The following is a 15135-nucleotide window of genomic DNA, read 5'->3' on the forward strand; positions in this document are numbered from 1 at the left end:
GGGGTGGTTTGGGATGCTGGAGAGGCTGTATCACTGCTCATGCTCTGCAGTCCTGGGCACCAAGGCGTGGTGCTGGTGGCCTGGGTGAGTCACAGGGTGTTGGTGACAAACCCTGGGGGACAGCGGGTGACCCAGCGTGGGATGGTGCTGGGGTTTTCCTCCAGGTCTCTCCCTTTCCAGAGATCCAGTATTTTGCTGGGCTAAATCCAACCTGAGTTCAGGGCTCCAGCAGCCCCAGCACTGCACAAGGGAAGGAGAGAGGGAGGAAGAGGAAGGACAGAGAAAAAGCCACCAAGAACAAGGATGTGTGGGAAGAGCCTGATCCTGTGTCCTAGGGCTTCAACTTGTGAGACTGGAGCTCAAACATTTATCCCTCTCCTTCCCCAGCTCAGAGCATCCTGCCCGATCCAGGCTCCCCCTTCTCCTGCCTGGAAAGTTTGTGGCTCTCCCCAAATACACAACTGGGGGCTCCATCCCCTGGGAAGCCACAGAGCAAACGCATCCCTCCCTCCCCACGAACAGATCTGGCGAAGCTGGGGTGGGAAAGGTCACATCAGCCAAGCTCTGCTTGTAATGAAAGTTTTTTGATTAAAGATTTCAAAAATAAAATGACACCCCTCCTCGATTTTGCTTGCTTCACTCCAGGGAGCTGCCAGCAGAACCCCTTTTGTGTCAGCCCTGCAGAAGCAGCCGGACCCTCCTGCTCTCCCACGCCCGGCCTCGCTCCTCTCCGTCACTCGCCGGCTGTGATTAAAATGGAAGACAACCATCAAGTGTGCTAGAACCATTTTAATATAATTATACATATCTGCCAAATCCAGGAGAAAAAAAAAAAAAAAAAAGGTTTATGCATATATATCTTTTTTTTTTTTCTTTTTTTTTTCAGTTAACATCTGCAAGCATAAACGACAATGAATTTCTCGGTTTAAATTCATCCAGGTCAGAGCAACTGCCCAAAGTCCTGTTGGATTTGCCGGTTACTGCCGGCGTGGCCAGCAGTAAGTGAGCTCCAGAGGAGTTAAATGTCCTCGGGTGGGGTATTTTCGGTCTTTCCTCTTTCATTCAGAGACAGTTTGTTGTAAAAAGTTTCAGTGCAGTTCACCTCGGGTGAAAGGCGATCGTGTTTTTTGCGTTTTTCTTTTTTTTTTCTTTTTTATTATTTTTTAAATATATATTTTAATTACTTTTTTTTTTTAAAGATGATAATAGGTAACTCAGTTGCTCTGAATTTCACTTATAATTATAACCTATTTAAATCACAGCAGAACTCCCGCTGGTGCAGAGTTCATAGTTGCATACAATACAGGAGATCACAGTTTTGAAGTCTAGCACAGATTAAAAACCACAGATGTACCATTTATATAAGACACACACTGATTGTCTCTTAAAAACTACATATTGACTCCTTATGAACATTATCTTTTTTTTTTCTTAATCTTTAAATAAAGTAGTGCAGCTAGGACAATCAGTCACACAACCCACACAGCCCTGAACCAAGTTCTCCGGGTGCCAACTTCAGCAAGTTGGGCATGAAACAGTTGGATGAGCTCGAGAGAGAAAGAAAGAGGGAGGGACAAAAAGAGGGAGAAAAAGAGAGATGTTGTCCATTCTGAATATTTTAACCGAGGGTTGGCTAACACATTGGAAACCTCTGGGTGAAGGATCATCTTTCCACGCACACACAAAAAAAGAAATGAAAACCTAGACTTTTTTTTTTCTTTTTTTTTTTCTTTTTTTTTTTTTTTTAAAACTGGCCCGCAGGTGGGAAGATCTCCCACCTCTTCCAAACAAAGAAACCCAACAATTGGCTAAAACTAGAAAGAACACAGATGGGTCTGTCTGGTTTCTGCTCACTAGATGATCTGTCCATTTAAGGCCTTCCTCCTCCGTTTTTCCTCTTTATTATTCCTTTTCCAGAGCGTCTGAGCAGGAGATGAGTCTGAACGGGATCACACCAACACTGTCCCCCTCTTGTTGCTGTCAGTTTTTTTTTGTTCGTTTGTTTGTCCGTGGAGTTATTTTTCTCTTTAATTTAACCAAGACCTGACTAAAACTGGAGCGCTCAGCCCAGCCTGTTCGTTCTCGTCGCGATTTCTCTCGGTATCACCAAGGTTCTTCACAAAACCTGGAACTTCCATGACGACGTCTGGTCCTTATAATCCAAGCAGTCAGCATTGAAGTTTAACTTCCAGGAGGCGGTTTGGTCTTTATAATCCAAGCAATCGGTGGTGGAGTTAAAGCCCAAACTGGAGGCTCCATAGCCCTGGGTGGAGAGGGAGGCTGGAGACTGGTTGAGGTGGCTGGTGACCGCGTTGGCACCCATGGGACTCAGGGTGGCCCCTGGCCCGGGGAGCTGGTGGTGCATAGGGGTCAAGTAAGATCCACAGTCCATCCCTCCGAAATAGGAGGTCGATCCAGCGTATCCTTGGCTGTAGCCTGATGCCTGGGTGTAGGTCATGGGATAGGATCTCTGCATGCAGGAGGAAGAGGTGGACAGCGGGTCTGAGAGCGGGGAGATGGACGCTGGGCTCCAGATGGACACGGGGGCACTGCTGCTGGAAATGGTGGGGACTGAGGTGCTGGAGGGGGGAGTGAACTGCCCGCTGGTCCCGCTCTCCGAACTCACTTCCCGGGCTGGCGAATTCTTCTTTTTAGCCGGCCGGACCTTGTTCTGGCCCCCGTTCTGCTGCTGCTGCTGCTGCTGCCGGCACTTGGCTCGGCGGTTTTTAAACCACACCTTGAGACAAGACACAAGGGAGGGAGAGAGAAAAAGCCTGGGGTTAGGGATGCACGGGCAAACCCAAGGCAGGAAAGAGATGGTGGCAGAGAGACCTTGCCAGGGAGGGAGACCTAAAACTGTGCCCCAAGAGCAGAGGGTTGCAGGCTGCTGCAGAGAAAAGCTCCGGGGATCCCCCTCCCTGAGATCATTAGCACTCATAACAAGTGGAAATCACAAATCAAACTCCTTAATAAAAGCACTTTTGGGGAGAAAGGGGAGCGTTCCCTCTTTGCTGTTTGCCAGCCAGGGACCCCCAGGAATCACCGTTTAAGGCCTATTGAAGTCGAGCCCTTAATTAGAAACAATAGCACATCAGAAAAGGAGGGAACAATTAGGGCAGCAGAGGTTTGGGATGGGGAGGGTGGTAAAGATGTCTCATTTACCCTCCGAACAGGCTCTCTGCTCTCACCCCCTTGGCCAGAGCCAGCCCCTCAGCCCACCTTCCCTTCCCTCAGCAGGGCCCAAGGGGGCTGGCTCTGGGGAGGTTTTGTGGGGAGGAGGATGGGGTTTGGTGTGGGGCCATCCCAATCCCAGCCACCACCATCCACAGGAGCACGGCACCACACAGCCTCGGGAAGCCTCGTCAGGAGAAGAGTGGGAGGGATGGCTGTGGAGATTCCCTGCCTCTGCTGCTGGGGTGTGCTAGGTCCCAGAGGGGGCAGGACCCTCCAAAATGCTGTCTGGAGGGGGTCCCTGCAGAGGACACACAGCTCAGCCTCAGGAGAGGAGTTCCCTCCACCAAGGCAGCCCCTCTCTCGTCAAAGTCCCCTTTGGAGGTGGAGGAAGCCCCCAGTCTGTACTGGTGTGATCTGGGATCCCAGTCCGGCCCAGCTCCAGGGATGTGGTGATCCCTGGGCAGGGGGGAACCCTTTCTGACTTCTGCAGGGCCCCCAGGTGTCTGTAGGACAGGCTGGGATTTCAGAGCGCTGGGTTTTGGGATATGGAAGGTTGAAGAGCTGGGATCCAGGACCTGCACAACAACCCCAGTGCAGGGGAAGGAAGGGGGACACACTCCAGCCCTGGTGATGCAAAATGCCAAAAACATCCCCTCAGTGAACCCCCACCCATCTCTGAGCCTCCTTCACCCCACAAGGGCTTGATTTGGCCTCAGGACTGAATCCATACCCTAAACCAGCCCCTCGTGTCCCTCCCTGTCAGGCAGGGGCCAGCCCAGCCCCTTCACGGCGGTGCGGAGGGGGAGGGCAGGCAGGGCTCTCCGGAGCCGCTCCGCATCCTACCTGCACTCTGGACTCGGGCAGGTTGATTTTCAGGGCCACCTCCTCCCGCATGAAGATGTCGGGGTAGCGCGTCTTGGCGAAAAGCGCCTCCAGCACATCCAGCTGCGCCCGGGTGAAGGTCGTGCGCTCCCGCCGCTGCTTCCGCGGGGTGGCTGCGAACGGAGCCAGAGGCCCTGGCCGTCAGTCAGCGGTCCCTCAGACCCCGCTGTCCCCTCCAGCCCCCTCCCCAGGGGGGCACCCACATTCCCTCCCCTCTCCCGGGGGTCCCGCACCCCCAGGATCAGCCGCCACAGCGCGGCAATCCCAACTCCGCATCTCCCCCGCACGCTTTGGAGCATCTTGGCTCCCATCCCCAGCATGGGGGGCTCCCCTGCTCGCAGCCCGATAAAAAGTTGGGGGTGAGGAAGAAGGGGGACGGAGGGACCCCCACGCCCTCACCCACCCAAACCAGCGCGATCCCCGGGCATCTTGTGCCTCCAAAATCCCAGCGGCTTCTCCGCCGTGGCGCAAAAACGGGGAGAGAAGAGGGAAGAAAAACGTGGCTTACCGGGATAACCGACGGACGGATGCAACAAATCCATGCCCGAGGTTGTGAGACTCAGGCCATTGACTGCATAAGGTGGTTGCTTAAGATAAGACATCATGCTAAAGTTGTGGCGGGGAGGAGAGTTGGCCGAAATCCGGGCGAGGGGGAGCCGGCCGAGCGCCCTGCCTGCCCCGGGCGGTGCCTGGGGGAGCCGTCGGGTGTCGGGGGGGCCGCCAGGTGCCTGCGCAGGAGGGAGAGGAGGGAGCAATGCAGGGATGAAGGGGGAGTCAGGCCAGATCGCTGCCCCCCACCCCACCCCCCCAGCTTTTATCCCCTTCCCCCCCACCCCCGTCAATCCTCTCGCTCGGACCCCATCCGGATTTGGGAGCTGGGAGAGACTGACTAGATAAACGCATCTCTCCCCAAAAAGAGCGAGGAGGGGAGGGAAGGGGGGGCACATCCCAGCCAGTAATTACTACCCGAACAAAACCCCCCCATGCCTTCAACTGCCCGCATTGTACGGCGGCCGGGGGCATTTGCATAGGATTCCCGGCCGGGCACCGGCTAATTGTCTCAAGCAAAACTTGATTGGGGCCATTGGCAGACACAAAGAACCCCTCGGCTAAATAAATAATGCAGATAACAAAGCCCAAGGGTGAGAAACAAAGAAACAATTCAAGAAACCTATCTCTCCACTAGTCTCTTGCAAGGACTTTAATTATCCCAGGTTTGGGCAACATTCAAACCTTCCCCCTTCTCCCCCTTTTCCCCTTCCCCCCGACGTTGCTGCATTTCAGAGCTCAAATGCCCGCTCGGGAAGAGCCAAACTTTTCTGCCCTCCCGCCATCAGTCCACGTCTGCAGTAATTTCCACCGGCCATTTGCACCTAATTAGTACTCCGGGTAATTAGATTTGGAGGCAAGTAACAGATTTATTAGGCTTTCAAGAAACTCTTGCTGACGGAGCTGAAGCTAAACAAACACCTCGGTGGTGAGCGGCCCCGGGACAGCCCCGGTGGGCCAGCGGCTCCCCCGGACCCCGCTCGGGCTCCCCCGGACCCCGCTCGCTGCCCCGACGGGACCGCGCTCTCTGCACCGGGGAGCGAGGGGGAACCCAAAAATGCACTCCGCCAAAAAAATAAAATTAAAAAAAAAAGTGTACGGCAAGGGGCCAAACTCCTAAAGAGGTTTAAGCTGTTTTTCCCTTAGAAAACATTTTTTTTTAAAATCTTTTTTGAGTAAAGCTCGCCCTTCCCTCCATTCCCAGCGGCCGTCGGGAAAACGAACTCCAGCACAACTTTCCTCCCGGAACACCCCAAAACTCCGCGTTTCAGCCCAGCCGGCTCCTCGGGAGGGCCAAGCGCTGCCGGGGGGCTCCTGCCCCGCTGCTCCCCCCGTCCGTGCGGGTTCTCCGCGGCGCGGAGTTTTCCTTTCTCCCCTCGGGGAAGGAAGGGATTTACCGCGCACAAACGCGCTGGGCGGCGGAGGGAGCGCGCATCCAGCGCGGGGTCGGGCCCCGCTTTGAGCATCACCCCTTGGGGGAGGCCGAGCAGGGAAAACCGAGGGGAGAACCCCGCTCCGCGGCCGCCGCTCTGTTCTCCGCGCAAGACGCGCGGCAGAGCAAAGCGAGGGGTTGCTGCGCGCTTCAAAAACAATAATTTAAAAAAATAGGGAAAAAAGGATTTAAAAAAATAATTAAAAAAAAAAAAAAAAGATAACAACAAAAAAGCGCGCAAACACCTCCTCAGAAAAAAAAAAAAAAAAAAAAAAAAAAAGCCTAAAGCTGGGTTAAACTCGGCGGCATCCCGCCGAGGCGCCAGCCCGGCGCGGCCGCCCGCGGAGCCCCTCGGCCGCGGCCGCGCATCCCGGGGCCGCCCCGCAGCCCGCGGAGCAACGGCTCCACTCCGCAATCTGTCACCTTTCCCCCTCCTCCTGCCGCCCCCCCGCTCCGCATAGATCCCGGCTACCAGTTGCTCTGCCCTCGCTCAATAATAATTACCCCGTCCGAGAATTAATTATAATAAATGTTTTCTTGATAAACTAACGAGATAATCCGGGCGGCACACGCTCCCTAATTACGAGGCACCGGCCCCGGCTCGGCTGCTCGCCCCGGTGATTAATGCGGGGCAGCGATCCGCGCCCGGGCGCGCAGCCTGCGCCCCTGCCCGGGGCTGCGGGGCCGGGGGGGCTCGGCCGGGGCGCGGAGCAGCGCGGAGGGCGAGGGGAAAGGTGCCAAGGTAGAAAAGGGAATTTCTTTCCTTTTGTTTTGCAAACGAGAGCCGCGTTCCCTGCCCTCGCAGCGCTCCAACGAATTTCTGACATTTTTAAAATTCTAATTTATTTTATTTTAAATTCAAACTTTTTTTTTTTTTTTCCGTTGGAGGGACAGTTTGGGGTGCTATTTCCCAACACACGGATTTCCCCCCGGTGTAAAGGCGGCGGGGATGGACCCGTCACCGGCTCTGCCGGGCGGTCCCCAGCCCTTCGCCCTCCGCGCTGCTCCGCGGCCGCGGCCCCTCCGCGGGACCGGGAGCGGCTGAGCCGGGCTCGGCTGAGCCGGGCATCCACCTCCACCTCACGGCCGCCTGACCCGACCCTGCCTCCCTGCAGCATTTTTAAAGCGCTTTTTCCCTCCCCTCTTTTCATTTTTTAATTTTTTTTTTTCAACTAGAGTTGCTCCTTTTCAAAATAAATAAATAATAAGCCTCAACTTCTCCAAGCAGCCGAAATCGAAATAAACGTCAGCAGCCAAGGAGGTTTTTAGTTCTAAAGAAACTTGTGCCAGTGCACAAGGACTTTTCCCGACTTTCTCTTTGTGAGCGCGGTGCGAATTCAGAGGAGAGGCCGGGGCGCGTTACTCGCGGTCGGTGTCTTTAGGAAGCGCTTTCCCAAGGCATAAAAAAATTAAAATAAAATAAGATAAAGGAGGTGGAAAGCAGCTCCAGCCCCTCTCCGACCTGGACGCCATTCCTGCCATCCGTTTTGCCCACACCAAATCATGAAGCTCCGGCCCTAAATGCCTTGAAGATTTCTCCCCCTGCGCTTTCCAGCCTGGTTCTCCCGGGCCGTGAGTGCTCAAAAACACCTTTCCAAAATTACTTTGCTGAGTGTCCTCATCGCGAGGAAGAGGAGGACGATGAGAGGGTTCTCAGGGGAGAAATTCCTCCTGGGTGGTTTTTTTTTTTTTTGGTTGGGGTTTTTCTCCCCCCAAATTTTAAAAGTCCAGCTTGAGGTCAGGAAATAACTACAGGCCAAAGGAATAGGCCGGGAAAAAAAAAAAAATCATGTACCCAACGAAATCGCGGTGAAACCCCCGCGCCTGCCCGCGGAGAGCGAGCGGCTCCGCGCCCACCGCGGGGGACGAGGCTCGGGGGGCTCGGGCGGCGATGGGGAGCACCCCCGGCTTTCCTGCTCGGCCCTTCGCCCTCTCATCCTGCAGCTCCTGCTCCCTGCCGAGCACCGAGCCGGGGCCACCGCTTGTCCCCGAGCCCGGCCCGGCCCGGCCTCTCCCGGGAGGGACCCACCCGCTCCCCGCCACCGCACACAGGCTGCTTAAAAATAATCATAATATTTTAAAAAAAAAAATTATAATTTGAATTCCCCGTCTCTCTGCGTTCCTGGCCGCCCAGCGATGCCCCCAAGGAAGGATGGAGCCGGCGGGTCGGACTTACCTGCGAGCCTCGCCGGAGCCGCGGGCAGGGCTGGGGGGCGAAGGGGGAAACCTGCTCCCGGATCCTCGCCAAATTCAGAGCTCGGGCTGAGCTGGGAGAGAAAGCACAAAGCGGGAGGTTAGAGAGCTCGCCGCATGCACATGCCCACGACATCGGGGGAAAGGGGGGGGCGGAGGGGGGGTGGAGAAAAAAAAATGTTTGAAAAAGGAGAATAAATGGGGAAAAAAGGGGAGGGGACGGTGCAGGAGAGGGATGCGGGGATGCTCGGGGTCTGGGCTCGGTACATACAGAGCTGGCCGGTGCTGGAGCTGGTCAAAGTGATTTTATTTTTAATAATAGTGGCAGGGTGCGTTGGAGCTGAAGGTCTCTACCTCTCTCGGGGAGCTTTGCTGAGAAAGCGCCTCTCTGGCAACTTTTTGACGCAAACTCTCCAACCAATGGCAGGGAGAGAGTGATTGACACATCTAAGCCAGGGGGAAAATAATAAAAACACACACAGGGGGAGGAAAAAACAGGCCGCTGCTGTACCGGGGGGACAATCCAGAGAGAAATAACAGCCACCGAAATGACACCAGAATATACATTAAAAGAACCTGCTCGGTTTAAAAATATACATTATGGAGTGGAGCGGATGAAGTCATTGTAGAAATTAATGTGATGGACAGCAGAGATGGAATTAGCGAATTGCCCGGGGAAGGCGAGGAAGGGGGGTCAGCAAAAGGCTGGGGGGTGGCTGTAATAATAACAACAACAAAAGATATTAATGTATAGAAGTAAATATTTGTGAAGGGGGGACACGGAGCCTACCAGGAGCCCCGGGCTGAGCAGCGGGAGAGGAAACTCGAGGGAGCCAAGGGGAGAATTGCCCCTAACACAGAGCGGGGTCCCCCCAGCCCCGGGTCCCCACAGATCCGCCGCACCCCAATTCCACCTCCCAGGGGCCAGGTCATCCCTGGAAGAGGAGAAATTGAGTCACCTGGAGGACGACATAAATGCATTTTAAATTCTGTTTTTGAAGCTATGTAGGGACGAGGGTGTAGAATGGGACGTAGCGGCGTGGCGTTGAATTTGCAGACAGGGACGTGCACATGTTTTTAATCGAAATAATTTGGGAGCAGTCACGGGCTGAGGGTGAGGAGGGCCCAGGGGGTTCCTGAGGGCCTTGGCACACCGGAGCCGGGCACTGGGGTGTTCCCGTCCTCGCTCAACTTCTCCCGGCTCACAGCACCCCGAAAATAAAGCTCTGGCGAGAGGCAGGAGGATGGAGGCGGCTGAGGTCGGAGGGAGGGAGCGCTCACACACTTTCCTCACTTGTGACAATGGGGGGAAAAAACTGCAGCGGCTCGATCATTTTAACGGGGTGACCTATGTTAATGAAGTTATAGCAATTAATTCGCCTCTTTGTGGCTCTCTCCGAGCCTGGCTGCGTGCGATCCAACGTGGTTGTCCTTGGACTTTAGCGCCGGCGGTGCAGCCCGGGCTGGAGGTTTGGAGGTTTGCAGGAGCGGGTTTGGGATGCTCGGGGCTGGGCTGGGCGGATGGGTGGTGTGGATTGGTTTTGGGTTGGGTTTTTTTTTTTAAATCCTTGAGGAGGAAGGAGGCGGCAGAAGGGAAGGAGGGAGGGGAGAGGAGGGGAAATAAAACAAATAAACAAACAAACAAACAAATAAAATACCCCCTCTCCCAGAAGCGACGCAGCCCTGCCCGCCGGAGCCGCTCCCACTTTGGCCGCTGGGTTGTATTTGGTTTGTTTTTTGTTTTCTGTTTTTTGGGGTTTTTTTGTGTTTTGTCTTTTGTATTTTTTTTTTTTTTTGCGAGGTGACTTCGTGGAAAGTTGGTACCTGGGGTACCCCCAGCTGATACCCCTGGCCCCACGGGACCTCCAGCCCCTTCCCTTCTTGGAGTTGTGTTTTGATTTATTTTTCTCTGCCAGACCCATGAGATTCTTTTGTGGGGACTTTTTTTTTTTTTTTTGGTGGGTTTGTTTGTCTAGTTGAGTTTTTTTTTTTTTAATGGGGTGGAGGGAGGGGGTGGGGGTGAGGGAGGGGCAGCTGCAGCCGCCATCCCTTTGCAGCATCCCCCCTCCTTCTCTCAACCCTTGCCCAGAGACCCGCGCCGGGCAAATCCTTCCCTCAGCTCCCCGCATGTCGGCACGGCCACGCCACCCCTCAGCCTCTCCTTCAGCAGGAATAAATATCCCGACTGAACCCTTCCCCCCCTCCGCCCCCTCCGCCTTTGCCATCGTCTCCCGCCCCCACATATTATTTAATAACGTTAATCCATCTCGGAAGAATGAGAGAGATAATTCGTCCCCGTGTATCCTGACCAGGAGGGTATTTTCGAAATCGATTAAAAATAAAGGGGGAAAAATTAAAAAAAAAATAGGAAAAATAAAAAAAATAAAAGGAGGGGGGAAAAAAAAGGAAAATAGGGGTGTCTGGGGGCTGGAGGCAGCCGGGCTGTGGCAGAGCAGTGCTGAGCAAGGCAGAGAAATAAAATTCAGTGCCTGAAGACAGAATGTGGGAGAGCAGGATGGGAAGCGCAGCCCAGCCCGGCTGGCAGCCCTGCCTGCAGCTGCCTGGCCCCGGGCAGAGCTGTGCCCTGCCTGCAGCCTGCCACGGGAGCTGCAGCATCCCAGCCTCTCCCTCTGCCCCCTCCAGCCCGACAAGTTGGGAATAATTCCCGCGGCCAATAAAACAAGTGGCAGAGATGGACAGTGTTACTTAAATAAACAAGGGTCTCTTTAAAATTCTCATCCACTTCAGATGTCTAAAGTAAGATTGTGATGATTTTGTCACGGTTTGGTAAATTTACCCCTTTAAGAGGCTTTCATAAATCCCAGAACACACCTTCAGCCAGATTTGAATATAGATTTAGGTTTTAAAACCCAGAAGCTGGGAACACCGCTTTATCAAAGAGAATTTCCCTTTAGCTTAGCAATGTGTCGGAATGGCTCTTGCAAAGATTGGATCTGAGAGGGGGAAAAAGGGGGAACCTTCTTTCCTGGAGCAATCCTGCACACACTTTGCAGCTGCCTCTGCCTTCAACCTTCTGCAGCTCGGGGAAAAGTTACAAAAAAAAAAAATTTGATAATCATTGCAGCTGTAGGATGTCGATTTTTTTTAAAAAAAATTATTTTTTACTAATTTTTTTTTAAACTTTCCCGTCTCTTCTGGTGCATTTGGAAAGCGTTGCAGAGCAGGTCCAGTCCCAGAGATCCAGACTAGCTGGGGCTAACGGGGAGTGAGTGGAGATGTGTGATTTTCTGCCCTCTGAGAACTTTATGCTCAGAGAACCAAAATCTGCTTCTGGGATGAAAAGAAACTGTAACTTCTGCTTCTCAGTAAGTTCTCCAACTTTCCGATGCCAGTCGGGTTGCAAAGCCATTTTCTCTGTCTGCATAGCTGTCTCTCTTCTTTCCTTTTCTCCTTCTCCCCTCTTCACTTCTCTTTCTGATTTAATTTCCGACTCTTCCTCACTATCGCGACCGTTCCGGGTTTTATCGCCGCGTGTGTCGCTCCCAGGGCTGAGCTGCTGCCCGCGGTTATCATCACCAAGGGTGGGGGGAGGAAAATAAGAAATCATTTATTCAGGTCGGGTGAAAGTTAAGGAAAAAAGCGAGGGGAAAAAAAAAAAGAAAAAAAAAGAAAAAAAAAGGAAAACCCACCCCAAAATGAACCGATTTATAATTTGTCATCTTTGTATCTCTGATCGGCTCCGGAAAGCGATGCATGCTACGCGCTTTTAAGCTTTTCCCTCATCGGATTTGTGTCTAGTTAAAATATTCCAGACTTTCCTTGAAGTTTATCTGCATTTCAAGTGCCGGTTGGAGTTTATTTTAGTTTAGGGTGTTTTTTGGGGGGTTGGTTTGTTTGTTTGTGGTTTTGTGGTTTTGGTTTTTTGGGATTTTCTTCAGTTCTAAGTTCCCCCTCACCCCAAAATCTCCTTTTCGGGGCTGCAAAGCCAGAGACATTGGTGTGGCTGTGTCACTTCGAGAAAGGGTCAGATTCGTTTTAAAATGCCAGAATGATTGAAAAAAAAAAAATTCCCCCTCCTTTTCCAAGCGCTTGGGAGGGGGATGGAGGAGCCGTCACCTCTTTTGGGAAAGGGGGAAAAAAATTTCAAAATATGAAGGCAGCGTCTTTGGCTAGGTGAAACCAAGTTTCATAATTGGGATGGGGGGCCCGGAGGAAAGAGAGGAGGGGATGGTGAAAGTATTTCGGGGCCATCCAAAATTTGCCCAGCTCCTCTCGAAGCCGGGCAAGTCCTAAAAATATCAGAGAGCAGCGAAAGTGAGCTCAGGGCTTGCACCTGAGGGAACGGCTCATGTGCGACGAGGCGGGGGGCGAGAAAAACCCCCAAAAAACACACACCAAAAAAAAAAAAAAACCTAAATAAATGACAGAGAAATAAACGATGGGGGTTAAATAAATAAAGCAGCGTTCGGGGGAGGCCGTGCGGGGTGGGGGAGTCCCCGGGGGCTGCAGCCGGAGCCGGGGCAGGGCTGCGGGGCTGGGGCCGTGTGCGAGCCTCAGCCTGGGGGGTGTGTGCTGATGAAAAGGCCGCTTTACATAATTTTTCTCTCCAGGCCATGAAGTTACCTTGATGAGCAGCTCGCTGCAGCAATCAGATTATAGCTCCCAACCCAGATATTAAAATAACAGTTACAGTCCCGCATCCCGCGTGTTGGCAAACTTGGGAGAAATGAAGGGGTCGGGGCAGCGGGGGGAGGGAGAGAAAGAGCCAGAAAAGGGGTTTTGTAAGAAAGAAGAAAAGAAAACCGCAGAGAAGCTTTAAACTAGTCTTTCGTTTGTAACCTTTTACAACCTTTATTTCCCGTATATGAAAAGCTCCTTTTATCGAGACCCAGAAAGAACTTTTATTTTTTTTTTTTCTCCCCTCCCTCCCCCCCCCCCCCCCACCTTTGGATTTTTAATTAGAGCCCCTCAATTGCAGCCATATATATAGGAATCGATATAAAGTAATCCGTGGAGATGGGCTAAGGTTTTAATCGAAAATCTTCTTTGCCATTCTTTGCAGATCTTCTTTAGCCGCTGGCTGGTGGAGAAACAAATGTTCATTACAAAAATACCCCCCGAACCCCCCAAAGCAGCTTCCCCCCAACCAAACAAAGCCACAATGCAGAAAGCTTGTAAAAGATCCCAAACCAACTGTTGTTACCATGTGAATAAGAAATTACCCCTGTGCTTAACTTCATTCTCCCTTGCAGGCAGGTATTTTTCATATTGAAAAAGTTTAAAACCAGCTCCGAATACCACAGTTAATTTTTTTTTTTCTTTCTTAAAAGGTGTCTGGGTGATGGTATTTTCCGTGCGGGAAGGGTCTGGCTTGTGCCGCGGGTGTCTGTCTGTCTGTCTGTCCGGCAACAAAGATCCCACACGTATAACTGCGCTGAAATCACATCCCGTCCTCTTGCAGCTTCTCAGACTCACAAAAATCGCATTTTCTTTCATTCTTTTTTTTTTTTTTTCCTCTTTTAGTGTTTGGCTTCGTTCCCCTTCTTTTCTTTTTTTTTGTTTTTTTTTCTCCTTTTTTTTTTCCTGCAAGTGCTTTATATTATATAAAATTTAACTCTTTGCTTCCCCGCCATGAAATATTTCTTTTCCTATGTAAAAAGAAAGGGAGAGAAAGGGAAAAAAATTCCCAACTTCCCCCAAAGCTCCCTCAAGCTCCCTTCTTTCTAAAGAACTAGGGCTGTTTTTCTCCAGGGGAAGGAGGGGGGTGGAAGCTAAATATTAAACAATGCAGGCAGCTTCGGGTTTATTTTGGTAAATTAATTGTGAGACTATTCTGGCTCCTCTGTGTTTCTGCATGATTAAACTGTGCTATTTGTTCCCCAAAGCTGCACATTAGCAGAAAGTGCAAGTCTATTTTAAAGCATCATCCTCAGGTTTAATGTAAGCAAACTGGGCTGAGTGAAAAGTTTACCCGAGTAATTGCAACTAAGAGTCCGCTGTAGTTGTTTTAATCATTATTTTCTATCTGATAAGTGCGTTTTAAAGAATGGACCCAGCATTTTTTTAATCTGAAGGAAGCGAATCTGGCCGTATTTGTACCCCAACCTCGCGTCTTATCTGTATGAAATTTCAATTTATTTAAAAGCCTGGTATTTAATACAGTACACGGGCCACATTTAGTTTAGACAAACCCCCTCTTGTACTTTCTCCGTAATCACGCCTAATGAAAACGTGGGATTTTCCCATTATTAAAAAAAAAAAAAAAAAAAAAAAAAAGTAAGTGAAAATATAATGCATCTTCATTAGGAAAATTGACTGCTGTGCTCAAGACAGTTCTTAATTGAAAAGGCAACCTATTTTAATGGTGTGGTTGAGGAGAAGATTACATACTTTATCCAAACACAAAGACAATTAATAATGAGGAGCAGGCTGCTGCCATTAACTCTAATGTAGTTACATCAATGTCAATGCAAGTGCTCGTACCTGAGAGGTGCTGGGGATGCCCGCGGCCCCTCCGCCCTGCCTCAGCCGCCTCTGCATCCTTTTTATTATCATTTTTAGTTGGAACGGCGGCACGACCCCGAGGAGTTGTGCGAGCGCGGCTCGCCCTCGCTTTAAAGGGACTTTTCAGAGCTGCCTAATTCAGGATATTTAAGCGCAGGACAATGCGGGGTGGTGGGAGCGCTTAAGCTGCAGTTTGCAAACGAATCCGAGCCCCAGAGCCAAGGGAAAAGTCCTGTTCCCCCCGCTCGTCCCCGCTGCCGAGCGCCTCCACTTTGGGCATTTATTTGGACTTAAAAAAAAATTTTAAAAATAAAAATTAAACTTTCAGTCGCTCGACGCGCCGATCAGGTGTGTTTATACCGAGCGTTGGCTGCGGATGTTTTGCCTGGTATTTTTATTTTTTTTTCCTTTCCCAGGAGGAGCGGCTGGGTGGAATCCCC

The 15135-nt window shown here is 51.6% G+C and overlaps 1 protein-coding gene across 1 annotated transcript; it reads right to left on the reverse strand.

The window, feature by feature from the left end:
* Positions 1–774: 774 nt before the first annotated feature.
* OTX2 (orthodenticle homeobox 2) lies at positions 775–8620 on the reverse strand. Its single transcript, XM_033063833.2, has 5 exons — positions 8502–8620; positions 8214–8304; positions 4565–4784; positions 4018–4169; positions 775–2737 (listed from the first exon to the last, which is right to left on the reverse strand). The coding sequence occupies exons 3-5, from the start codon at positions 4659–4661 to the stop codon at positions 2117–2119; spliced, it is 870 nt and encodes a 289-aa protein (XP_032919724.1). The 5' UTR covers positions 4662–4784; positions 8214–8304; positions 8502–8620; the 3' UTR covers positions 775–2116.
* Between the last annotated feature and the right edge of the window lie 6515 nt (positions 8621–15135).

This window comes from Catharus ustulatus, chromosome 6, assembly GCF_009819885.2.
Source record: "Catharus ustulatus isolate bCatUst1 chromosome 6, bCatUst1.pri.v2, whole genome shotgun sequence".
Lineage (NCBI taxonomy): Eukaryota > Metazoa > Chordata > Aves > Passeriformes > Turdidae > Catharus > Catharus ustulatus.

Coding starts and splice junctions, on each gene's coding strand:
- OTX2 (XM_033063833.2), bottom strand. CDS start 4,661: ATGATGTCTTATCTTAAGCAACCACCTTATGCAGTCAATGGCCTGAGT. Junction 4,170..4,564: donor TCCGTCCGTCGGTTATCCCG/GTAAGCCACGTT, acceptor CTCCGTTCGCAG/CCACCCCGCGGAAGCAGCGG. Junction 2,738..4,017: donor TGCCCGAGTCCAGAGTGCAG/GTAGGATGCGGA, acceptor TCTTGTCTCAAG/GTGTGGTTTAAAAACCGCCG.